General features: G+C 42.1%; 1 protein-coding gene across 2 annotated transcripts in view; it reads left to right on the top strand.

The window, feature by feature from the left end:
- ANAPC1 (anaphase promoting complex subunit 1) overlaps positions 1-26,236 on the top strand; it is a 96,570-nt gene that overhangs the window by 6,342 nt on the left and 63,992 nt on the right. For both annotated transcript variants that reach the window (XM_025205706.1, XM_014520540.2), the window contains exons 6-19: positions 1,118-1,200; positions 4,253-4,326; positions 5,139-5,284; positions 6,007-6,227; positions 6,987-7,196; positions 10,574-10,669; positions 11,136-11,226; positions 11,361-11,426; positions 12,415-12,552; positions 14,108-14,248; positions 14,932-14,992; positions 15,825-16,012; positions 23,198-23,272; positions 26,083-26,236. The exon at positions 26,083-26,236 is cut by the window's right edge and continues 100 nt beyond it. In XM_025205706.1, coding sequence (XP_025061491.1) covers positions 1,118-1,200; positions 4,253-4,326; positions 5,139-5,284; positions 6,007-6,227; positions 6,987-7,196; positions 10,574-10,669; positions 11,136-11,226; positions 11,361-11,426; positions 12,415-12,552; positions 14,108-14,248; positions 14,932-14,992; positions 15,825-16,012; positions 23,198-23,272; positions 26,083-26,236 — 1,744 coding nt within the window. The remainder of the gene's footprint in view (positions 1-1,117; positions 1,201-4,252; positions 4,327-5,138; positions 5,285-6,006; positions 6,228-6,986; positions 7,197-10,573; positions 10,670-11,135; positions 11,227-11,360; positions 11,427-12,414; positions 12,553-14,107; positions 14,249-14,931; positions 14,993-15,824; positions 16,013-23,197; positions 23,273-26,082) is intronic.

Below are 26,236 nucleotides of genomic sequence, written 5' to 3' on the forward strand. Positions count from 1 at the left end.
GCAGGCTGCTTGCTGTGGGGTTGGGGCTCTCCACCCTACTGCCTTTACCTTGGGAGCCCCATGCTAGTTGCACATCCCCTGCCCACCCAGCAGCAGTGGGGCTGGCGAGTTGTGCCTCCTGCTGCTGGGTGGGCAGGGGCTGTGCAGCCAGCTTGGAGCCCCCAGGGCAAAGGCAGCAGAGTGGAGAGCCTTGAGCCTGCAGCAGGCAGCTCACATCCACCCTTGCCCTGCTCGGCTGTGCTCTGGTGAAAAACGTACCCACACTTAAAAACGGTGGTGGGTGGCAGTGCTTGAACTAAAGCTCATTCAACGAACTTTAGTTCAGACATCCTCACTGCCGTTTTTAAGGACCGGGATGCTGATCTCCTGGACAAGCCACCTGCAGCTCCATCCCGCTTCCTGCCTCTGCCCCACTGCCCACCTCACCGTGGGGGCCTCGATCTGCAGCCCCTGCCCCCCCCACTCTAACCCAACACTCCTTCCCCTCCACAAAATTGTCTGTAGACTCCTTCTTTCCATGCTGCCTGGTTGCATTCCTGTAAATTGATTATTGGATTGGTATAGGCTGATATGGCTGGTTAATAATCAGCTATTGGTATCGGCCAAGAAAATCTTTGTTGGTGCACCCCTAATTGTTGTAATAGATGAGGGAGTATGATAAAACAGACCTGAGTGTGCTGTCTGTCACCCTGGGTATTGGATTGAGAGTTGGAGTATTTTGTCATATTCCCAATTTTAACCTGAAACTAGGATGGAGCTGGAAACTTCACAGAGTCCACTAGGAGCACCATTATTGCTACTCTGTTGTACGTGAAAAGTGCCCAGATACCACTATGATGGTATGTGGTACAAATTCCCTGAATGGGTGATAAAATAAGTGATTTGTAGTTTTGTTACTCTGTTAGTTACAAAACTTGGCATGTTACCTGATTAAAATATTGGAGAAAATCACACATGGGATATGGGAAAGGACAGATATGCTGTCTTTTTGTTTTGATTAGCTGTTGTGTTATATATGTAACATTAAAGTCTCTGCCCTAAACCATGGCTAAACATTTTGGTTTTCTACTACTTTAGTAGGTGAAACTCTATTTTTAAAAACATTTGTTTTTCATAGGTGGCAAATGTCTGGCCAACAAAATATGGCTTGTTGTTTGAGCGCAGTAGTTCTTCTCATGAAGTACCCCCAAGTCCACCCAGGTAGGTAGTGAGAGTGGCTGGTAATGGTGGTGGCAGGGAGTTCTAGGATATATCAAGCCATACATGTTTTAATTGTGTTATAGTGCAGTGGTTCTCAACCTTTTAGCCTCTGCAGGCTGGATAAGTGACACGGGGCCAGATTCAGCATGGGGTCAGTCTGCTGATGTGACCCTGCATGCTGGATCCAGCTTGCAGGGCTCTAGCATCCAGTCTTCAGGCTTCCCACAGATCTGAAAATTTGGTGTTTGGGGAGCAGCTGCAGTTTTAATTACTATGGCTTAATGCAGAGCCTTGGCAGTTAATATTGCCACTGCTCCCCCCACCACAAATTGCCACACCCATGGGCAGCCCTGGGGGAGGATGACATAGCGTTGCAGGTCAGAGGTTGAGCACCACTGTTCTAGTCTATCAGTCTTATCAGCGTGACCTCAGAGTAGAAGGGACTGGGACTGTGCAGCCACAACAACAATTGGGCCCCTCACAGCTCTCCTGCCGTCCTCCCAGAGGTGCTGGCAGTGAGTTCTCTGGGGCTCCACAGACCTCAGTGCAGCTGCTTGCAGCCTCCCTGCCACCTCCTGTGAGCAGATTGGGCTCCACAGCAGGAGCCCCGGCCAGCTGTGGCAAGAGGCTGCAGGCAGCTGCACCAAGGTCCGTGCAGCCCCAGCTTGGCTCATTGCCGGCAGTCAGTGCATGCATGCTTCAGGGTAGATGGGGGCGGGGAGCTACAAGGGACCCAGTCCTTGTGGCAATGCAGTCCCAGTCCCTTCCATGTCATCCACCTAGAGGCATGCGTGCACCTGCTGCCAGCAACGGGCTGGAACCTTGGTGCAGCAGCTTGCAGCTTCCTGGCTGCTTGCTGCAGCTGGGCCAGACTGACCATGCCCCTGCCTTCCACTATGGACCTTGGGCTGCTTGCCGCATGTGGCGGGGAGACTGAAAGCTGCTGCACTAAGGTCTGTGGAGCTCTGGCCTGGCTCGTTGCTGGCGGCGGGTGCATGCACACCTCCAGGCAGATGGTGGGGAAGGGGCTGGGGGCTGTTGCCACAACAAGGATCAAACCCCTCAGAACTCACTCGTGATCCTCCCCTGGCATGCCAACATCCAGCTGGTGGAGGCTGGGTTGTTTTTGGCACTCTGCCCAAAAACGTTGCCAACCGCTGATGTAGGAGGAATGGTTACTAATAACTTGCTGCATAGCTTAGTCCAGTGGTTAGGGTTGTATTGTTACTGTGTGTCTATTACTGCATTTTACAGTTTAGAGCTGACATCTGGAAAGGTAAGGCATTCTGGGAGTGTGTCAGAAGAGGCAGGAAGTTGGTTAGAATGTCAAGAGCTTGGAGGTAGGGAGACCCCACATTTGTAACTTTCGTTACACTGATTGGAGAATGGCATTGGATGTTCTGGGTTTTATGATGTTTAGCTTCTCTTGTCCCTGAAGCTACAAGTTACCAACAGCTTCTTTTAACATTTGCCCTGGTAGTAGGATCACAGTGGTGGGGTGGGATATTAAAAATGGACAGAGGAGGAAATAGAGGCCTGTTTCTTTCTCACTGCAATGCACTTGGAAAACTTCCTGATCTTGGTATGCTTTCTCCTCTGCCCATGTCGCACAGGGATATGGATTGGGTCTATTGCAGGCATACAGCCAGGATGCAGGATATAGTGTTGGGTTAGAATGAGATGTAGTGTAAGTAGCTGATTGCTGTCTGCTTTGAAGTCATGTACATTCATTCCAGAATGTGTGGTTCTCTCATCTGAATTGGCCCTGGGCAAGAAATATTTCCCAGAAATAGATTTCCCAGGTTAAAAACAAAAAACAGCCTTTTAATCCAAAACTGGATTGGAAAGTTTAAGTCTTATAAATTTTCAAGAATTTAAAATCTTTAGTTCCAGGCACTTGAATTATTTAGATTCAATAATATCAAAATGTTTAGACTTTCACCATATTTTGCTTTAAACTTAACTTTTTTTCTATTCTGATAATGTTGAAATGAAACGCTTCAATTTCAAAGCTTGTTTTGAAAAAAGTGAGTTGAAAAACCTGTCAAACTCTTTTCCTACAAAAAGTTTCAGTCTTGATGAGTAAACATTTTCGATGCGAAAAACAGTTCATTGAAAAAATCCTGGTCAGTTCTAGTCTTAACCACAAGCATGTTGAAAAACCTAGATAGGTAGCTATAGTCTAGCAGTTTGGATTTTGAAACATATAATTGAAAATCTCTTTTTTTCCCAGTATATAAAAGTGTTCTCTCTAAGGGCTACCTGTCTAATTCAAGTTTTGCATATAAAAATACAAGTTTATTTTAGTTATTGTTTGACCAAACCCATAAAAATAGCCAACTAGTCTTTTAATTTTGTTAATGAAAAATCTATTTGCTTGGGCCCACCAGTGGTTCTGAAAATATTGTGCCTGGTTTGTGATAAGTGTAGGAAACTTTTTCTGATGAGAAATGTAGGAGGTCATAGATGGAGAATGTGACACAAGCATGCCTGAGAAATTTATGACTGCTCTTTTTTTAGGGAGGTGTAATAGCACTTTTGGCCTTTTGTTACCTTGCACTGTATACTCTGAGTGCAGTATTTCACCAGATGTTTTTGCTTTCAAAAACGATTTAAGCTGACAGTATTTTTGTTAGGAGTCAGATGAGATCTTCAGTCTTTGTGTTCTGGCCATATTTTTCCTAGATAATTCTGTCTGTCTAAATTTTCATTCAGTTTTAAAAGGATAGAATCATAATTTAATATCCTGAACTTATAGCTGTATAATATTAATATTTATAACATCTTAGTGATGACTGTATTGGGGTTCTGATTTAACTTGGATATCAGTTAAGGCTCTCTAAACTGTTTTAAGATAATTATATATAAACAAATTTGTAACTAATGTGTAAGATGAGACTTGGAGACCTGAAGTAATGGAATAAATACCTCAGTTATTTATGTTTGATGGTTTTCCATTCTTTAGAACCATAGTGGGTGTTGCAACTCATAAATAATAGCTGTGCTTGTAATAACACTGGTTTTTAAAATGTATTTTTCCACTGTTCTCCAGAGAACCTTTGCCTACTATGTTCAGCATGCTTCACCCATTAGATGAGATAACACCTCTTATCTGCAAATCTGGAGGTAGGTTATGTCTTTCTTAAAAAAAACAAAACAAAAAAAAACCAACCATGAAAAACTATAAATGGAGATGTGAATCACTCAATCACAATATTGGTGAATTTCACATCAAATGTTTAGCATGGTTATGAGAGAAAAAAGTTTGTGGGAAACTAGGAGTAGAAATGCATTATGCTGTAGGAATGATCTGTCTGCAGTGGTGACATTTCAAGAAGAGTATGATGATAACAAGGATACCTTGAAAAAGTAGCTTGGCTTGGTGTTGGTATTACGCCTGTGAGTTAAGAAATGTAAGGAAAATAATAACAAATACATAACTGTACCTCCTAAGCAGTATGGATATTACACTCACTCCTGTATAGAGCTGCTTCTCTGAAGATCACAAAACCTTTACCAAGGAGGGTCAGCGCAATATATCCTTTTCTTGCAAATGAATGAAACTGAGGCATGGGTGGATTTAATGACTTGCTCAAGATGACCAGGTAGGATAGTGCAGAATGCAGGAATATAAACTGGGTTTCTTGAGAGCTCTTGTCTTTGCAGAAGCAGTCCACACTGTCTCTTATTTTTGTTACTTATTTAAACTTGGTATATAATAAATTGTGGTAGTCTCCCTTGCATCTGATTTCTTAGTTATCTATTTTTAAGTGTCAAAAGGGTTCTCCAGTCCCAGTATAGGAAGTTATAAAGGGAAAAATCAAAATTGCAAAAAAATGGTGACACAAAATACTACAGTAGCATTAAATAACTAATAATAATGGTAGAGACATATTCCTCCTTAGATGTGGTTAACCTGATCTTTAATTTTTTAACAGGTGTGTTTCCCCCTGCTAGAGTACAGTATGTTGCTGATTACACCCTAAGAGTAGTTTTTCTCAATGCTGAACCTTCCATCATGATGACATATGACACTGTTCAGAGTTTGCATACTATTTGGTCTCTTCGTAGAGTGAAACCAGAGGTAGGAAATTTTGCTGACTCGAAGGTAAAATAGCAAGTGTTGTTTGCTTATGTATGTATATTTTAAAATGCATATCTCCAGTCCAATCTATACAATAGATGGAGACAAAGTTTTGAAAATCAGTTTGCCTTGCACTTGTTTGCTAGTATCAGAATGAAGTATGCTAGATTTCTTTAGCGCTTATTCATGTTAAAAGTTTCGAGAATAGGGCAAGCAACTGATGAGTCTGGATAGCTTGTTGTGTAGAGGTATAACTGCTTCACATGGTGGTGATATTTAGGTAGCAAATTGCGTTTTATCATGCTGTTTTAATGGTGTCATGGACTCTGATGATTGAACTTGCTGAGTGGTTTAACTGTATGTAAGTGGTTTAAAATAAAAGAAAGTTAATAATGTGTTGCTATTAGGATCAAAGAGGATTACTTGTGGAAGGAGAATAGACATTGCTGGATGGATTTATGATGGGGCCATGACCCCTTCACTTCCACTCCCCCCTGCATCCTCCATGCCACTCCCCCCTGCATTCTCTATGTGGGGTTTCTTCTAGCCCTTACTAGATCACAGGGTTGAGAAGTCTAGCAGCTGATCAGTCTGAACATGTAACATTTAAACTTGCATTGAGCTGACTAAATCCACAGTGCTTTAGTGACCCCCTTGACACAGGCTGCTTTGCCTTGCTTGCATTCCTTGTGCCATATAGCTTATTCTCTTTTCTCTTCCAGGAGCAGAATGCAGTCCTTAAGTTCTCTCAGCAGGTGGGGACACCACAGCATCTGGCCACTAGTAGCTCTTTGACTGCACATCTCAGGAGTCTCTCCAAAGGCGAATCCCCTGTGGCCTCTCCTTTCCAGAACTATTCTTCTATTCACAGCCAAAGTCGGTCGGGGTCATCACCAAGTGTGCACTCCCGTTCACCTTCTATATCTAACATGGCAGCTCTTAGGTAGGTGCCAAATGTGCTTTGTAGAATTTAGTAAATTAACAAGCCAGTGCACTTGAGGCAGAGAGAGTACGTGCACTATATCTGTCCATGTAAAATACTTGCATGGGTCTAGTAGTTTAGTATCTGAATGCCTTTTAAATGAATATATCTTCTCAACTCCTCATGAGGTAGGCAGTGCTGTTACCCACAAGTTTTGCAGATGAGGGAGCTGAGGCATAGAAAGACTAAGGACCAAATCCAGATTGGTAAACTATACACCGAAATGGCATGTAGGCAGAATTTATGTAGCAAATTATCAAAAAGTGGTCAAAATCTACCCCACTTTATTGACCCAAAGCCCCTTAAGCCCATAAATCCTTTTAGAGACTACATTTGTACTGCAAAAGATCCCTAGTCATCTGTACTTGGACTTCTAAGTGTGCACATGAGGGCACCCTGCTCCTAGCACTGAGGTGCCTGTTTCATTGCAGTCCACATTGAAATGGAGATCATATCTAGGCTCTGCTTAAGCCCCTGGAGAGGTTTTTTGGACCCAGAAAGTTTGGGCCAGTGCCAAATGTACTTCTGAATGAGTCAATGTGTTCCTGTGCCAGGACTGTAATGTGAGCAACAGGACTCTCATTGAATTAGTTATTCTGAGAAAAGTGCTAATGTATAAACGTCTGGCTCACCTTTTAGAAAAGGATTCTTTACATGTTTGAACTGCCTGCCTGACTCCATAACCTGCTTTTCAGTAATATTTCATGTCTTGGTTTGCAGCCGTTCTCACTCCCCTGCATTAGGGGTGCACTCTTTCTCGGGAGTGCAGAGATTCAACTTTTCCAGTAATACCCAGTCACCGAAGAGGCAAAATATTAGCCATTCACCAAACAACACTTCTAATGACTCCTTCATTGTACCAGAAACTGAGTCAATTGTTCCAGAGCTGTGTATAGACCACCTGTGGACAGAGACCATCATGAACGTGAGGTATGAAGTCTTATGTTTCAGTTTGAGAAGTTAGAGATGACCCCTGAACAGGCTGAAGTAAAACTGTGGTTGTTCTCTCAAGCTTTTAACTTGCTCTTTTATTTTAAAACAAATGCGTACACTTTTTGCTTCAAAGGGCCGTTTTCAGGGGTGCTGTAGGACCTTAAGGCAATGGTGGTTATGTACTGCGTTGCCTCTGAATGTGTCACCTGCTAAAAGGGAGTGAGTACAGGACATAAACCCTTAACCTCTTACGCTTGACCAAAGGCCTGCATCAGTCATCTCAGAGCTGTAGCAATCTTAGATCTTTATCTTATCCAACCACTAGTGGGGGCACTGAACTCTTCACTATACATGTTTATTTCCCATGCTGCTGGCTAAGAAGTGTATCCCAAGTGTCAGAGGAGCACTACAAACAAGGCCATGTTACAGGCCATGGTTGTCCTAAGTGAAGCCATGTTTTAGTATTCACTGCAGATGTACTCTTCTGTAGGGGCCTCAGCTGTAATATCCTCCTCTTGTCATGTGAAGAGTCTTTTCTATCATTCTGCCCTCAGGTCATGAAACAAGGAGAGGAAGCTGCCAGTGTTGCAGGTACTCAAATCAGAGATGTTGATTTAGCTGTGTGGGACATTGGTATGAGGACCCTGTACTAGGGTGTAATTGGCAAACATTTTAATCCAGCCCTCATTACAGCTGAAATCCCTTGATAGACTACCCTTTTACCATAACATCCTTTGACTGGCTCATCAGTAGTAGAATCTAGGACCTTTGAATTGGAAGGTCAACACCTATTGCCTGGGCTTACAGGTCCTGGGTTCCAGTCCTGGGACATAAGGCTGACCCAGGAAAATTGTTACAGTGTGATAGAATGAGAGCCAGTCCTGCCTACTGTCAAGTATGTCTCAAGTTTTATCACATGTTGTTAGTGCCTGGCCATAGTTGTAACCTTGCGCCTTTTGTTGTTGTTGTTTTGCTTCTGGTGTTTACAGCACCTACCAGTTGTTATTCTCTCTAAATTTAATTGCTATGCTGCTCTTCCTCTCCTGGATCTTGAATGGAGATGCTGAACACAGGGATTAGCTAACATCATAAGGGTATCATGAGAGCAGCACTGTGTGCCACCATCTACTGTACTCCTGCATAATACTGAGTGAGATATGTGAGGGCAGCAGTAGGCAGGCTTTTCTGGCTGCAGGCTGGAGTGACCCACCTCAGGCCAGTGGCAGGTGGGTGTTGGACCCACCCACAGACTTCCTTAACCCCATGGTGGCACAGGGAGAGCACTTGCAGCTTGCGCTTCTTCCTGAGGCAGCACAGAGAAAGCAGCTGCAGCTAAAGCCCCCTACTACTGAACGCCACTGAAACCACATGTCTGAGAGTTATAGATTGCCAATCCCTGCCTAAGAGGGCAGGGTGGATTTGATTTAAATCACTAGTCAGGAATCCTTGATTTAATCATTGTTTTATTACAAAAAGTCCATTTTTGTTGTTTGAGATAATCTTCATTAAAATATTCCCAAACAGGGTCTCTTTTATAGCCTGGCAAACCTACTGCCATGTTAAGTTTTCCCTTCTACCATTGCATTCCCTCACTAGATCTCAAATCAATGAAGAAGCTATACTCAGAAACTTATCCCTCAAGACTTCTGGAATAGTCTGCTCAAAATGTTTCTCTTTGGTTTCTAATGTTTCTTTTTTGTTACTACTGCATCTCCCTCCTTGCATTTACCTCCAGACTCTTCCTTGCCCAGATCTATTCCACCCCCAACAATCAATCCTCTCTTCATTTAACTTCTTGAAACTTTGTACTTTTAGAGAGAGATAAGGGCTTGATTCTGTGTACACAGACTTGCAGAGAGACAAGAGTGCTCATGGGTAGGTAATCAGATCTGTTATCTCTCATCTCCATATACGGCTGTTAACAAGGATGTTATTTCTGGAGACACAAATCCACAGTTTGAGAGCTGGAACTAAGCATCACAGAGATGCTTAATAGGATTTTCTAGACTGAACACTGAGTCCCATTGGGTAGAGTGTTTTTCTTTAATCTTTACTAATCTAGAGCGGAGCCTCTGTACACCTCATAAGATTTGGCCGCTAATATAATCCATAGCTTGTTGTGACTTTATAAATAACCTTTTCTAAAATGGTTCCATGAATATATTGTCTTAAATAGTATATAATTAAAAATTATAATCCCTATTCCATGATGATATCTTTAAATTCTAACGTATCTTAAATTAAAACGATATATGTTTATTTTTTTAAAGCATCTTAACGAAAACATTCAGAAAATATGTTTAAATTTTTAAAAAAATCAGATTTAAATAAAATCATTGATTTTTATCTACCCTGTAAGGAGGTAATAGTGTGTGTATATCTTGAAACATGCAGCAGTATCATCTCAGCTGACCAGAATATTCTCAGTCTATGAATCTTTGCTTTCTCCCCTTCCATGCTAGGAGTTCATATATTTTCATAGGGCAAAACACCAGTGTTACAGTATGATGCAGTGCAGGTCTAAGTCATGCTTTAGCAAAATCCTTTTATGTATTTTCTTTCTTTGTGGTGTCATCTGTATCATTTGGGGAGAGATACTTACAGGTTTTGAAGGCAGTTTGTGACTAGGAGCATGTGTTTACTTTCTGTGAGAAGTGCTCACTGCCAGTATCATAGGTGACTTCTGAGAATTTGTACTATTGTAGCAGCAGTTGCATTTATAGTTAGTAGGATCTGGTTTAAATCCCAATTTCACATTTTTCATGAAAGTCACAAAATTAAGTGATTTTCATGAAAAATGCAATTTGTAATGACCAGACACCTTTCCTTCCTCCTCTAAACTCCTTAACTTCACTATCATTTATATTGCCACATATTTACTATTCTTTAACCAGTTTGACTCCAAATGATGTTGGTGCCACTCACCTTGGTCTTCAGATGCTAATGCTGTTAAGTGGCTGACATCAAAATGAGCCATGGAAGCAGAGAGAGTACCTTGCAGATAGCGCCTACCTTTGGTGAGGACACCAGCCTTTGATCATACGTGACTTGGAGGTAGATTGCCAAACTAGAGCAGTAAAATTTAGAATTAAACAGGACAATAGGGACAAAGCCATTCAGACTGTGGTGCCGGCCTGCATAGCATATACTCAGAGGGTCAAGAACTTAGGAGCGTGAAGATAGGAAAATGTATTCCTAGAACTGTGATATGTATTGGGGTGGGCACTTGGGTGATCCATTGCACTGCTTGACTGAAGTCCTCTCTTCCACACAACTCACCTTACTTCAAGATTCTCTCTTGTACATTTATGTTTCTGGTACAATGGTCAGCCAGAATGCTATACAAATCGTTACTTCTGTTTCAATATTGACAGAGAGAAGAATTCCCAGACCTCAAAAGTGTTTATTACAACTGATCTCTGTGGGCAAAAGTTCTTATGTTTTTTAGTGGAATCGCAGCTCCAGTTACGGTAATCATATGCTTTTAAATATAAATACATGTTAAAGCATGCAGAAATAGTAGTTCAGACCTGGTATTGTATGTGTATGTTCTGTCATTAGTGAAGTCTGTCCCATTAGTGTGGTACATGCATGTCTGTCTAGCTGAAATGCTCTCTTGCAGATGTTTACATCTATAACGTATGTAGTATTGGCCACACAAATAAAAGTAAGATTTGTTTTAAAAAAGTATTATATTGATGCTTTTCCTGCCTACCCCTAGAAAAACTTTGAATACTTTGGTGAAGATTAAGAAATTAATATCAACTACCAGGGGTACAGAAGCAAGGAAAGGAATTACCAATACCTTAACAAACATAACTGGTTCTCCTACAGCATTGTTTTAATATTCTGTCCCTTTTTAATAACAAATACTGAAAGTTTCTGTATGTAGTGTTTTTGATTTGACTTTTTCTTTTTTCCTTTCAAAATATATAGCTGTGTAAAATTTCAAGAGAGCAATGATAAGTCGCAGTTGATCTTTGGTTCTGTTACCAATATACAGGCAAAGGATGCAGCTCCAGTGGAGGTAAGCATGTGTGTGTGTGTGTGTGTGTGTGCGTTTACCATGAAAAGTTGGCATGCTTGTTCACGTTCAGTGTCTAAATATAGTTTGCTCAGGTAGATAATCTATAACGTAACATACATGCTTAATATTTACAGGGTATTGACACGTTGTTGGTTCTGGAAGGTAGTGGAAACCTGGTGCTATATACTGGAGTGGTACGGGTATGTAACATAATGTCCTCAAATTCAGATTCTTAGCATCTCAACGTAGACACTTGGAACTTAACTGTACCAAAGGGACAAGTGTAACTGTTATTGCCTAATGGGTTTCATCTGGAGGAAACTACTAAAATAATTACCTCAATCTTGGTCATTGTAGGGGGCCTCTTATTTGGGACTTCTTCAGGGATATGTTTGGTCCTTTCACTCAAATTCAGCTCATTGCTGGAACTGCAGCCTGATTTGCCATGTGCAGTGCTCTTAAGATAGTCACTGACACTTCAGGGAACAATAAAAACATAGAACCATAGAAAAGTAGGGTTGGAAATGTTGTTTATACTTTATTTTGCTTGTGTTATATTTTTATTATTTTAACTCACTTTTTACTTAAGAATCAAAAGAATCCTTTAAGATATGAAGAACAAACAGAATTTCTTCATAATAAGAGACTTCAACACTTCTTCAGGGTGTTCCAATGGTCATAAATGTCAAATCATGTTGCATTGCAAAGAACAGTTGTTGTGGTGATCATTCTTGGTGGAACTTTTATAACTTAAAAATGTCTATACCTGTTTATAATTATGTGGGGAGATGTACAATCGAATTTTGCTTAATTTTGGAAACCTCATAATCTGGGGTTTTTTTCCTAAATATTTTTATAACTTTTGAAAACAGGAGTTTGTCACTGAAACTGTGCCAGAACTTTAAGGAGATGCCAGTGTGTAGCAGTCTTCAGGCATGTTAAAATATGCCTGGAGCAGAAAAGGAATGTTTTTCAGAATTTTAAAAAGGGAAATTTAAAATAGAAAAGCAGTCCCATGGTTAGGAGTTTTAAGGTCAATATTTATGTGTTTTCTCAAACCCTTTTCTTCTGTGTTTATTACCTTATTGGTATCTTGAAAATATATGACCATATGCATAAGCATGCTTTTCAGAGGAGTTTGTATATTAAAATTACCTACTTCTTTACCTACCCATTGCTCATATAAAGGTAGGGAAGGTCTTCATTCCTGGACTGCCAGCTCCATCACTGACCATGTCAAACCAAATGCCTCGGCCGAGCACTCCGTTGGATAGTGTCAGTACTCCTTCCAAGCCTTTGAATAAGCACCTGGCACCCTTGGATGAGGTAAGAGGAGCAAGAGCTACCCTTTTATTAAAAAGCTTGTATTGGATAGTATTCAAAGTGCTTGTATCAGTGAGAAATTATGTATGTTTACTGCTCTATTTTATTAAACCAAATTCTGTAATTAAAGTTGTCCTGATTCAAGGAGAGAAGATTTAAACAAATTGCAGTAGAAAATGGTATTATTTGGCTAATGTCTTTTTATTCTGGAAAAACCGATAATAAAAATATTTTTTGTAATACCTTCTGTCCAAGGATCTTAGAACACCTCAAAGTGTATACTGTTCTAACCCCCTCTGAGGTGGGTATGGGAAGGATTACCTGCCTTTACCTGCCTTTTACTGGTAGGGAAGCAAAAATGCAGAGACATATTGTAGTATGCAGTAGGGTCACATGAAGCAGGCACCGTCAGAGGGCTGTTGGGAAGGACCGGCATTGAGCTAATAAGTCTGGACCAACAGCGAGATACTATATGGTTTGTCAGAAAAAAATCTATGCTCTATTGAACCTTGGACCGTCATGATGGAAGGTCTCTCTGTGGCTTTGCATCCACAAGACTGGGACAAGCAATCTTACTTCTTTGCTGCGTACACCTGCTTTCTGTTTTTGAAAGTCAAAATGAAGAAAATAAGATTTTTCCCGAGTTATGGCCTCATAAAGCAGACGCAGAGTCTAATCTTCAGCTGACTCACCCTCCCTTTCCTGCTTACCAAAAGCTGAAACCCTAGCTGCTGTGTGGGTCGATCTGTGATTTTGGAAAGATCTAAAGAGTCTTCAGGGCTGTGAAATAGGAGCAGCAAACAGGCAGCAAAATTTCCCTAAGAAAAGTTAGTTTTATTAGTGGAACATCAAAACTATTAAAAAGGAGGATCAATTGTTAGCACATGTAGAGTGAAGAACAATGAGCCATTAAGTTAACTGGTGCTTTCAGCTGCCTGAAAAGTAATGCCACAGCTGCTGCACTGTGGAGCAGGAATAAAAGCAGGGTGCTTCTATCTGGGCTAATACATATATTCCAATTTTGGGGGGAAAGGTGCATGTTGTGTGTGAGAAAGTAAGGTAGATTCATAGATTGCGAGGCTGGAAGGGACCTTGCAAGATCATCGGGTCCAGCCCCCTGCACCAGGCAGGAAAGACAACTGGGGTCAGGTGACCCCAGCAAGGTGACCTTCCAATCTCCTCTTGAAGATTTCTAGGATAGGCGATTGCGCCACCTCTGGAGAGAGCTTATTCCACAGTCTGGACACCCTGGCTGTGAAGTTTTTCCTAATGTTGAGCCTGAAACAGTTTTCCAGGAGTTTATGGCCATTACTCCTGGTTTTCCCTAAGGGTGCCCTGGTGAACAGTTGTTCAGCCCTTGATGTACTCCCCTAATCCTTTTGTTTGTGATTTTTTTTTTTTTTTTTTAATATTGAAGATGGGCCTCCCAAACAATGGATGAGCACTGATAGTTTAGAAATGTGAAAAAATAATTTTAAAACTGCAAATAATTTTTAATCTAATAGTCAGCACCTGCATAATGTTAACTGTTAATATAGACTGTTTTGTCCCTTTGCAGGGAGTACTGTTGTCACCAGTTCCAGAGCTCAGGGATTCTTCCAAACTTCATGAGTCCTCTTATATTGATGATTGTACTTTCCAGCAACTTGGAACATTCATTCATTCTGTGAGAGATCCTGTCCACAACCGAGTAACTTTAGTAGGTGTTGCCCTGAGATTTTTTTCAGAATTGAGTCATGTAAAGCAAAATGTTAAATCCACCTTTTTTTTTTCCCTGTGTTGTAAACCCCCTACAGGAAACCACGGCCAGGTGTTGTTTTGTTTGTCTAGGCTGAGTAAACAGCCTTTCCCTTGTAGAAAAATCCTGTTTTATACAGCTATCCTTTATCACCTTAATACAGTAAAAGTTCTGTTATCCAGCATCTTACAAGCCATCATGCTCCACTAACCGGCATGCTGGCTTGTAAGATAAAGTGAAACTGGAAGTGCCCACCATGGCACTTCCGGTTTTTCCGAGGTCCCGTGGCTTGGGACAAAGCAGCCCGTGCTGCCGAGCCCCTGCACAGCCCAGGGGAGCCCTGCGGGAGGGGCGGCGATGCTGCGGGAGGGGCGGAGGGACGCCCCAGACACAAGAAGCAGCAGCTGGGGCCGCTCCATTAACCAGCATATTTTGTTTATCCGGCATCCCCCGTTCCCGGGGGATGCCAGATAACAGAGCTTTTACTGTATCCTCATTATGACAATGGCTCTCCCACTGACTTCTCCTGGGAAACATACAGCTATTTACTATGATAAATTTTAATGTACTACATAGTCTGAATAGATGGAATAATCTTTACCTTAAGATATCCTTCAGCATTTGACTTCTTTACATTTTTATAGGAACTCAGCAATAATACAACAGTTAGGATTGCCATTCCTGAAATTGCCACCTCAGAACTAGGTAAGATACAGAATCCAATACATAAGACGTTGACAAAGTTGAAAACTTTTGTATGCTTTGTTTAGGGCAATGGTTTTTAAACTTTCTGAAGTAACATAACCCTTTTCATGTCTCTTCTTCTGCCAGAGAACCCCTGCCCCTACCCCTGGCTCTGTATGACCTGATGTACAGCCAGGTAACCTAGCCAAGCAGTAGCAACACGCTGCCTCCTGGCCTGCTGCACCACTAGCCCCAGTTTCATTTCAGAACCCTGGTGACCTGCCAGATCCCCAGGGTTCTCTGGACCACAATCTGAAAACTACTGGCTTAGGGTAACAAGTGGGCTACCACAATGCAAAACCCAGTTTTATATGCTAAGGGATCAGCTACAAGCTTGCTGATTTGTCTAGCAATTTTCTGCAACCTCTAACGTGTGTCCTGTTCTTTAAAAACGCGCGTGCATTTTTGTAGGCTATTTTGTTCCATAATATTGTGCATAGTATTACTAAAAAGTAAAAGCAAAAGAGGTTTTATCTGTTAACTCAGACAAATATTGGTTTTAGGAATGTGTAAAAAGGCATCCCTTTTCTCTTAAGTTTTCAGCATCCTGTAACTGAAAGCAGTTTCTGATTGCTTTGAACAGCAACTCAAATTTTTCTTTTCACTGAAGAGTTAGCAGGGAACATTTTCAGCAGACTAGCAGATGGAAATTGTCTTTTGCCTCTTTTGACAGAGTAACGAGATTGTCAAAAGTAGAACTTAGAAGAATGGGTTTTCAGCAGAAATTATAGGGCCAGGATTGCAGCTCTGTACTACAGACAAAATAGCACAGAAATGCTTCTTTCCCAAACAGTGAAAAGATGTTTGCAAGGAATTAAGTCCATCCTGCCCAAAGAGATAGCTGTGCAAATGCTTGTCAAGTGGTATAATGCCTATAACGCTCCAGGAGGGCCAAGTTATCACTCGGAGTGGAATTTATTCGTAACATGTCTCATGAATATGATGGGTTACAATACGGACAGATTAGCATGGACACGAAATGTAAGTAAATTTATATCTTAGCTTTCTTTTTCAAACTTGTATTGGTATTAAATAATTTGCATAACAATATTACAGAGTTCAAGGAGTCTATCTACACAAGTTTGGTTCAACAATAGTAGCATCTTAATCTGTTAAATACCAAGGTTCCATTGAATTTATTTTATAACTTTTCCAAATTTCAGTATCTTCCTTCTTTAACAGTTATTCTTTTTCTTCTGTTTAGGGTGTCTTGAAATTTTGAAATATGCCTAAGCCATATCTAGGTTCCATATGAACAATTGTCCATTAAGATGGCATTCTCCCTTTAACCACTGATTGATACTTTTAAAGTGTAATTGTAAATTAGTTTATATTCAGGACTTTTGTGATTGAAGAGGCAGGTCACATTTTATATTTCTTTTCCCTAAGTGCAGGAGTAAGGGTGTAGGCCAGGGGTGGGCAATTATTTTGGCTGGAGGGCTGCTTAATGAGTTTTGGTGAGCTGTCGAGGGCCACAATGGTAGCCCTGCCCCTTGACAGGTGCCCCACCCCCACTCGCCACCTTGGGACCAGAAGTCCTGCCCCCTAACCTGTGACCTTCCCTTCCCTTGCCCCCCCGGAAGTATTCTTTTTTGGTGGGGAGGGGTGTTGCCAGCTTGGAACTGGAAAAAAATAAGTCATACACTAATAGTCAAACATCTACTATAATGTATTTCAATTTTATTCCAAAAAATATTTTTTTCTGATTTGTGTGTTTGCATAGTGTATATAGAGGTAATTGCATAATAGTTCAAAGTAGTCTTACTCTTGTATATTGTGTGTTGGGAGGTATGTGGGGAAATGTGTGGGTTGTAGTTGGGGGGGTGGGTTTGTGCATATGGTGGGGTTAGGGTGTGCATGTAGGTAGGTGTGTGTGGTGGGGGCTGGGAGGGTGTGTGGCTGTGTATGTGGGAGGGTTCTGGGCACAGTGTGGGGTTTGTGGGGTGTAAGGGAGGTGTGGGGACCCCCCACACACCCTCATCATGGTGCACAGCCTCTGCTGCTGGCGGGGGCAGCAGCTGCAAGCAGCAGGCCCACAGGGTGTTTGTGGCTTGTTCAGGCTCTGCCACCAGGTGGCGTGTGGCTCCAGTCAGTTCCAGGACCTGCATGTGGCGGCAAGGAGCAGAGCCAGGCCAGCCTACCTCTGTTGTGCAGGGCTCATGTGCAGCTTCCAGGACTCATGTGCCACCAGTGGTGGATGGAGCCAGCTGCCTTCCCCATTCCCTGCCATCACTCTGCCAGAAGTGGCAGGGAGCCTTGCTCCCTGCTTCCTAAAGGAGTCCTGTGAGCTGCATGTGTCAGGAGGGAGCGGGGAAGGCAGCCAGCTCCATCCTGTGGGGCTTTCCCTCAGTGGCACAGAGTCCTTGGAGCTGTGCATGAGCGCTGATGGAGGCAGGCTGGCCTGGAGCCCTCTGTTGCTCAGCTCCTGCCCTGAGGGCCTGCCACTGCTGCTTCTGCTGCTGGTGGCAGGGGCTTTGCACCATGTAGAAGCATGGGGGGCGACCCACATCCCTCCCACCCTCACTCACACTCTACAAGCCCCACTTACTCGCATCCTGCCCACCCGAGCTCAATGCTTCTGCTGCCCTGCTGGGTGCAGGCCCCAGGCTCCACGGTCCCACCGGCCCCAGCCTTGTGCTCTGCACTCCTGTCCAGCTGCAGCTTCCCTACCTGCTGCCCGGAGTGAGCACTGCAGCAGGGACAAAAGAAGGAGCTGCTGGAGGCTGTGGAAACCAAGCAGGTCCCCTGGCAACTGCAGCAGTGGTAGCAGCAGCCCCATCTGGAAGCTGTGTGTACTGGCCAGGGCTGGGGCCCTCCCATGCAGAAGGGTGGGAGCAAAGCGCATGGGTTTGGTGGGGTACAGTTAATTCATGGGCTCCTGTGGGCTGGATGAAATTGCCTGGTGGGCTGGAGCTGGCCCATGAGCTGTATTTTGCCCGCTCTTGGTCTAAGCAGACACAACTCTGGTGTGTTGTGTTTTTTTAAAATAGAGCAGGCAGACTATGTAAACACCTACTGTAGTGTAACTTACTTGAATGTGATAGAGGATTATCTCAGGAAAAAACTGGTGTGTGTCATCTGTCAGCAGCCTGTTTTGGGGTACATTTTTCCAAAGGTAAACAAGCTATTACCTACTTCCCTACCACCTCGTGGCAACAAAATATAATAGCTACCTAGTCGTGGCATCAGCAACACTACAGGAACCATGGGCGGAAATTAACCAGCTCAGTCGGGACAAGCCAGCCCGTCTGACCTGGCTGTTGCCATCACCACTTCTGCCTGCCTCGCAGTGACGGCTGCATGTCCCTGCCACCTGGCACCATGCAAGAGAAGCCCCCTGCCACTAGGAAATGACTTGTGTGATGTTCCAAAGGACTGGCATGGCAGTGTTGGCAGCAAAGACACTTTTTTTTCTTCATTGCCATTGCATCTGCAAAGTGTTGTTCTGGCAGAACTGTTCTGGGTGTTGAATGGCCTGGTGAATTCAGCTATCTTTCCAAGAAACTAAGTCTGTATCAGTCTACTGTGGTGAATTTGCCACCTACTTTGCGGATAAAATTGCTTCTATCTGGCATAGTTTGAGGACCACCACTTTTGTTGCATAGTCAGAGTTTGGAGTTGAGAGAGCCTGGTCTGTTCCTGTTTATATGGATTGTTCTAAATTGCTATCACCCACCAATGTGGTGGATGTGCTTGGAGGGCTGAGGGTAGTCGGCTGTGAAATGGACCAGTGCCCATCCTGACTTGTAAAAGCTAGCCAAGGGAGACTTGAGCCACTGCTGGCAGTGCTTGTCAATGCCTCTCTTCAGGAGAGTAGGATTCCAGATGCTTTTAAGTCTTCCATTGTCCAGGCCCTGTTCCAGAAGTTGTCACTTGATGTTGACTTCCCATCTGGTTGTTGCCCCGTCTCCAGCCTGCTTTATGGGAAATGTCATTGAACAAGTAGTTGCCCAGTAGCTCCAGGTACATTTGGATGTCACTGGTTTCCTGAACTCCTGTTCTGGATAGAGCACAGTGACAGCACTCTTGTTCTTGATCAATGATCTTCACATTGAGCTCAACCGGGGAAATTGTGCCCTGCTGATATCATTCAGTTTTTCAGTGGCCTTTGATACAGTTGACTATGAGGTGCCGATAAAGTGTTTACATGACCTGGTGGGTATTTGTGGGACAGCTCTAAATTGGTTCCATTTTTTCCTAGCAGGGAGATCCCAGAGGGTTGTAATGAGTTGAGTGCTCATCATCCCCTTGGGATCTTTCCTGTCTTGTCTTCTAGGGCTCTGTTGTGTTGCACCTCCTGTTTAATGTGTACATGAGGCTGCTGGGTGAGACTGTGCAGAGGTTTGGTGTGTCATGCTATCAAAATCCTGATGACACCTCTGCTTCTCTTTTGACCCTGGTCTTGCAATCCTAGTCCTTTCCTAGTGCCTGGCTGCAGTTGGTGGCTGGATATGTATAAATTAATGGAAACTGAATCCTGACAAGGCAGTTATGGGCAGACCATGTGATTTATGGACACCTGATGGGATTCAGCCTTCCTTTGTAACTCAGGTCTGCAGCCTTGGGGTGGTCCTGGATCCTCTACTTGGATCTTCAGGTGGTGGGAGTGACTAGGAGCATTCCTCACCAACTCCATCTTCCTCACCAACTCCTCACCATTCCTCATCCAACATCCAACCCTTTGTTTCAGACTCTGATCTGGCCACCATCATCCATGTCTTTGTAACCTCAAGGCTAGACTACTGCAATGCACTCTACTTGCAGCTGGCCTTGACAACTTTCTGGAAGCTGCAGCTGGTACAGAACATGGTGGATCGCCTTCCAACAGGGATGGGCTGCCAGGACCACATAACTCCAATCCCCTAATTTCTGCACTGGTCCCCAGTAGCTTTTTGGGTGCAATTTAAGGTGCTGGTTTTGACCTAGAAGGCCCTAAATTGCCCATATTTCTAGAGGGCCACCTTCTCCCATATGCCCCATTACGATCCCTAAGGTCAGCTGAGAGCAACCTCCTACAAGTGTCATCAGTATGCCAAGTCTGTTTGGCGAAAACGTATGGGAACTTTTTCTTGGCAGTTGTTCCTCAGATCTGGAACTCTCCCTCCCTCTGGAAGCCTGCTGGGGAGCCCAATCTTAGACATCTTTTGGAAGCACTACAAGACCTTTCTTTTTGGGCAGGTGTTCAGCAGCCAAAGCAAAGCCAGGATTTTTGTTAGTGGATCTGAGCTTTATTTTGTTTTCTTTTGTTATTTTGCTGTATTTATCCTAGTTGCCTTTAAGTTGTTCTGTTTCTCTTGCTGTAAACCTCCCTGAGCCTTTGCTGGGAAGGGCAGCATATAAATCATGTAAATAAATACAAAAATACACAGAAGCTTTAGCTTCATGGGCTGGTTAGAATGGATCCAGGTTCTAAGTTGCTGACCCCTGACCTGCTGTTTGCAGTCACTTATGCAGAACATGTCTGCTTACTCTAAATCTGAATTTAATTTATAATAGTCTATAAAAAACAGAGATGTGGGTTTTCTAGAAAATTTTGAATCAGATAATTTTCCAATGCCCTAAATAGAGTGTCATCTGATTCAGCATGTTTATTTGACTTGTTTTTAGTAAACAAAACGTAAAAAGTACCCCATGTTAATTTTATGTCCCAATAATCATAAGTATTTGAACTGAAGTATTTGATTAGGAAAAAAATTAAATACAGCAAACTTAATGTGGTTTAAATGTTATATTCAAATATTCAAAGCTTTATGTGGAAAGAAATTATTTTTATTGGAATACTTGTAAAAATGTAAAGACAATACACAATAGCATGTACTTCCCTTACATTGTTTGTTTAAATTTAAGGGAAAAAAAATGAAGGCACTGAAAACTGTTGTCAGTAATTTTGGCACACCCAGAGAACTGTGTGTGATATGCTGTGGTTGTCCACTCATCTACTTCAACAGAGTTTAACTTTCTTCCACTGAGGCCATTGTGGCACCTCCAGTTTCACTGTCACTATCTGTAGAATCACTTGCATTACTTATTAGTTCCACTTCAGAATCAGACTGAGGCAAATCTGATTCAGAACTATTTGAACCAGACTCTCTTTCACTAAAAGATGGTTTTACCAATGAGTCTATGGGCAAGGGCAGCTTATCACACTGCATCTTCTTCACTAATTGTGCTTCTGACTGATTCTCCAGAAGCAAGAGATTTTGAGAAATAGAAACAAGTTTAGCACTGCGTTCATTTGTTAGTCTATTCCTCTTTTTTGTCTTGATTGAGCTGAAAGCCTTCCAGTTCCATTTGCAAGAAGCTGCTGTTGGTGGAATGCTTAGGATTCTCAGAGCAATCGTGGACAACAGTCAGGTGTTACAGTATCCCTTCTACCATGCGAGAGGAGACGTATATTCTCTGCTGCCTTCCAAATGATGTCTTTGCTCCAAAGTTTTTCTTTTGCCCAGTATTCAGCAATGTGTGTCATCACAGCTATTTCGTCACTGTTGGGGACATTTTTAGCTACTTCCATAATTGTACGGAGAGCTGTAGATAAATTATCTTCTGATCAATGTTGTCCTCTGTGTTGAGGATTCTAAAGTTTTGCTGCCAGATGAACTAGATGAGAGCAAAACTCCAATCTCTTAGTAAACATTTGTTTGACTTCTTTTTTGGATAGAGGTGAAGAAGGTAAAAGCTCAATCAGATTTTCATTTAGTTGTCTGAATATCTCTGAAATATTTGAAAGGCTTGGTGTGTCTCCTTCAAGTTTCTTGATAGCCACTGAAACTGGTAGTAGCAAATTGAATGCTCCTTGAACTTGGAATGCAGAACACATCGTGGTTGAGAATCTGCTTCCAAATTTTCACAAGAATAATCTGGGATACTGTGTCATCTACTGAAGCACACTGCAAACAGTTCTTTGTGCACAGCAAACTATGTAAACACTTTGTAGCCAAGCCCCATCTAGTTTCTCTTGGTAATAAAAGTGCTCTTTTCTTCCCCTACTTCTCTTTCTGTAATTTCTTCAAAGTCTGATTAGCAACATGATGATTGTTGAATACCTTCACAATCGCTTTGCTGTTTGCCAATATTGTCTTCATTGTAGTCACACTTATTATGTCCTTTGCCAGAAGATTCAACCCATGAGCAAGACAGCCAAATACTATTAAATGAGGATATTTTGCCTTTAATATTTGCCATGCAGCTTTCATTTTACTCGCATTATCAGTTACGAGGGCTTGTACCCTGGAGGGACCTGCAGCTTCAATCTCTTCACTCAGTAATTTGGCCATGTATTCACCTGTATGACGAGAAGATTTGGTAGCAATTGCTTTCAGGTGTTGCTAACATAATGTTCAATAAAGGATTTCCTTGTATATCAGTCCATCCATCTGACATCAGAGTCAATGATTCTGCTTGACCAATCCTTTGAATAACCATTGTTTGAACTCTGTCATACCCTCTATCTAAGAGAGAATGTGATAAACAATAATGTGAAGGAGAAGCGGCAGGGAGCTTGCTTTCCCCGCTCCCTGCCAGAAAGAACACTCTGCTGTTCAACTTACTGCTCAGTTGCCCTGGGACTGCAGAGCCAAAGGAAACTATAGTCTGGCCTCTGCCATTGGCCAGAGCACTAAATTCACTCTGCTGGGTTGAAATAGTTAACTTATTTATCTATTATATAATTAAAAATATATATATTGTTAAGCCTAAGCCACTTAAGTGCTTAGTGCAAGCAGAAAAGCAGGATACAAATATTTTACATAAATAAATAGTAGTCCAGAGTTGCATTAACAACTTTTAAAATTATAATGTTTTAAAACAATGTAGATGCTAGTCTATACTGTGTGTTGTTTAACATATTAATTTGTTTGCTTACATAGGATTCCTGAAGTAGACTTTTCTCAGATGATGTTGTTCCACCGCTTCATTTCTGTATAAGCTTTCTGTATATGGCTTGTACTCTTTCAGGACCATTTCTACATGTTATTAAATGTTTCTTCATTCTTGTAGCATTGTTAGCATACGCCTGCCTGCAATATGTTGCTAAATAGTAACTTAATTTTGGTGCAGATATTGATTAACCTTAGTTCTTGTTAGGGTTTCATTTATGTGATTTTCATGATTTTTCAAAATAATTATTGAAATTAATGAATTTTTTTCAAATTTTGTTTTTTTCAGCTTGATTTTGAAGGATCCCTTTCCCCAGTTATTGCTCCCAAGAAGGCCAGACCTTCAGAGATAGGATCTGATGAGGTAAGTGATGCTTTTATTTTTAAAAAATGATAACTTTTTGTCCATTCTTTTCTTCAGTATAAAGTACCGTATTTACTTGCTTATATGACAACCCTAAAATAAGATGAGCCCCTAATAGTTTAGATTTTAACTTTCAGATTTGTTATAATTATAAATTATTGGAGGTTTGCTTTGAATCTGAATTTGTCTCCCCCATCCCACTGCTACAGCAGGGAAAATAAATCTGGGGGTCAGTTAGCCCCCCTTCCTTACCCTCTCGTGCACCGCACCAATTGCCCCCTCCAGTACCTTCCCCCTCTCCTTATTGTCAGACCTTGATTTGAGCACATATGAAAGCGCTGACTTTGAAATAAACATAATTTATCATATAGACAAATTACTACAGGTACCCTTAGACTTAGTTCATCCAGGATTGATGCATTTTACGTTTTTTTGAAAATGCTACATATTTTAGCACAGATATTTGAAAAATACACTTTTAAGCAGCATTTTAGCACCTGCTTACATAGAATACAAACATGATATTAATCCAAAGCCAAAGTGAGGCGAGCAGTGCTGGCCTTGGCCCCCCGCTCTGTCCCCTTCATCCCCACAGTCATGGTGGTGCTCTGCCATGCCTCTGCCACCTCCTGTCCAGAATGCTCTTGGACAACTGTTTTTTTCAGTCAGCATTGTGATTGGCTGCCAAAACAACCAATCAGAGTGTGAATAAAGCATTACAGACAGACAGAGGCTTTTATTATATTAGAATTCTGAATACTGTATTTTCTTGTATATACCCCACACCTTTCCTACCAAAACCAGCCGGGAAAATTGGGGTTTGCATTACATGTGAGGAAAAGGGCTCCCTACAGGTCTGGAAACTTGTGGGGGAGGGAAAGACCAGTAGCAGTATTAATTGCTGCAGCTCCCTAAACCCCCTTCCCCCCAAATTTTCAGACCCACAGGGGAGACCCTTCCCCAAGCATGCATTGGATTGGGGCAGTGCACAGGGTTCGTTTTCAGTGCAGCACATGGTTCCAGAGCCTGCATATGGCCCTGGAACCAATGCACAGGAGTGGACCCAGCACACAATTCCAGGTTCAGCATGCTGGGTTGGGCTCTGCATCACGATCTCTGACCTCTCATACTTATCTGTGCCCCAAGGTAAGATTTTTTTTTTTTTTTTTTTTTTTTTTTGTCCTGCCTGGAGCCTTCCAAAATATAAGGCACATGTTATAGGTGAGAAAATATGGTATTTAACCTAAATTTTCCTTGTTGTTATTTAAGACTATTATTACTTATCCTGCCCTCTGTGGAAACAAAAGAGAATAATCTTTATAGACACAGTATTTGAAGGCTATTATCAAACCCTCCCCTAAGTCTTCTTACCACCTTGTTAGCTGCACTATGTTTGGTTAAAGAGCTTAGGTTGAAACTTCTGGTTTCCCAGAACCAGGAACAGAGAGTATTTACATCTGTAGTCCTTAGCTACTTTCTTAATATTCAGACATCACCCAAACATGTTCTTTGAGTCTTCTAGCAAAGATGGGGAACAAGGGTTCTGTCTGTATAGAACAGTGTGCAAGACCTAGGGCCCAGTGAGTGACCTTCAAAAAGGTATAAGGCAGAAGGTAGTGACTTTGCAGACCAGTTCAGAGAGTGAATTTTACACTTAAAAACAAAAGGGGTTTTGTCTGGCATTGTTGGTAAGTAGAATGATAGATGAGTGATTGACGTGATGAGAAACTAGGTCAGAAACCTGGAGGTGCTGAGGCAATTAAAGTAAGTAAAAAGTGGAGGCAGAGAAGAAAAAAATTCCACACTAAGCTCTGAGTTTTGCAATAACTGTCTTTAAATGTACTTTTGCAATACGGATAGTGTGGGTTTTTTTAATGCTGCTGTATGTTTTATAGTATTGCAATGTGATATTATATAGGACAGACCATAGGAGCTAAAGAATTTTTTATATATAGAGCCTGAACTTCTAGATTTTAATCGCATATAAGATCTACAAGAAAGATCCAAGGAAATGAGTGGGGTGGGTCCCACTATCCCAATTTACTAGGAGAATTGATAACTTCTTCAAACACTGCTAGTTATAATTGGATTTCTGTCATCTATTCTGGTGTTATTTATCTATGTTTACAGTATTGCTGTCACTTTAAGAATCAGTATTGCATTATGTACATTATGTTGATCTTTTCTTGAAATAAAACCCAACTGCTTATAGATTCATAGATTGTAAGGGGCTGGAAGGGACTTCGCAATATCATCGGGTCTAGCCCCCCTGCACTAGGCAGGAAAGACAACTGGGGTCAGGTAACAGCAGCAAGGTGACCATCTAGTCTCCTCTTGAAGATTTCCAGAGTAGGCGATTGCACCACCTCTGGAGGGAGCTTATTCCACAGTCTGGACACCCTAACTGTGGAAACGTTTTTTCTAGTGTTAAGCCTGAAACCGTTTTCCAGGAGTTTGTGGCCATTACTCCTGTTTTTTCCCAAGGGTACCCTGGTGAATAGTTGTTCACTGAGCCCTTGATATATTCCCCTGATGTAGTGGTAAGCTGTTACCAAGTCCCCTCTCAACCTTTTCTTTTATAGACTGAAGAGGCCCAAGTCCCTTAGCCTTTCCTCATATGGCTCGCCTTGCAAGTCTCTGATCATATGGGTGGCTCTTTTCTGGACTCTCTCAAGGTTTTCCACGTCCTTGTTAAAGGCTTCTGATACTAAATTTCTAATAGTTAATAAAAGAAACGAAAGTTCAAGGTTCTCCTGTTGGAAAGGAATATGTGTAGTTTGTAATTGGTACATGTTCTTTCTTTTGACCAGGACTGGGAATACCTGTTAAATTCTGACTACCATCGAAACTTTGAGTCACACCCTTTGGCTGGAGCCTTGGGGTTAGATCCGTTGGAAATTTCAACTCCAAAAAAAGACTTTTTGCATAGCCTTAGCTTGGATTCCTCAACTCTTCTCTTCCCTC

Source organism: Alligator sinensis, unplaced genomic scaffold (genome assembly GCF_000455745.1).
Source record: "Alligator sinensis unplaced genomic scaffold, ASM45574v1 scaffold794_1, whole genome shotgun sequence".
NCBI classification, from domain to species: Eukaryota; Metazoa; Chordata; order Crocodylia; family Alligatoridae; genus Alligator; species Alligator sinensis.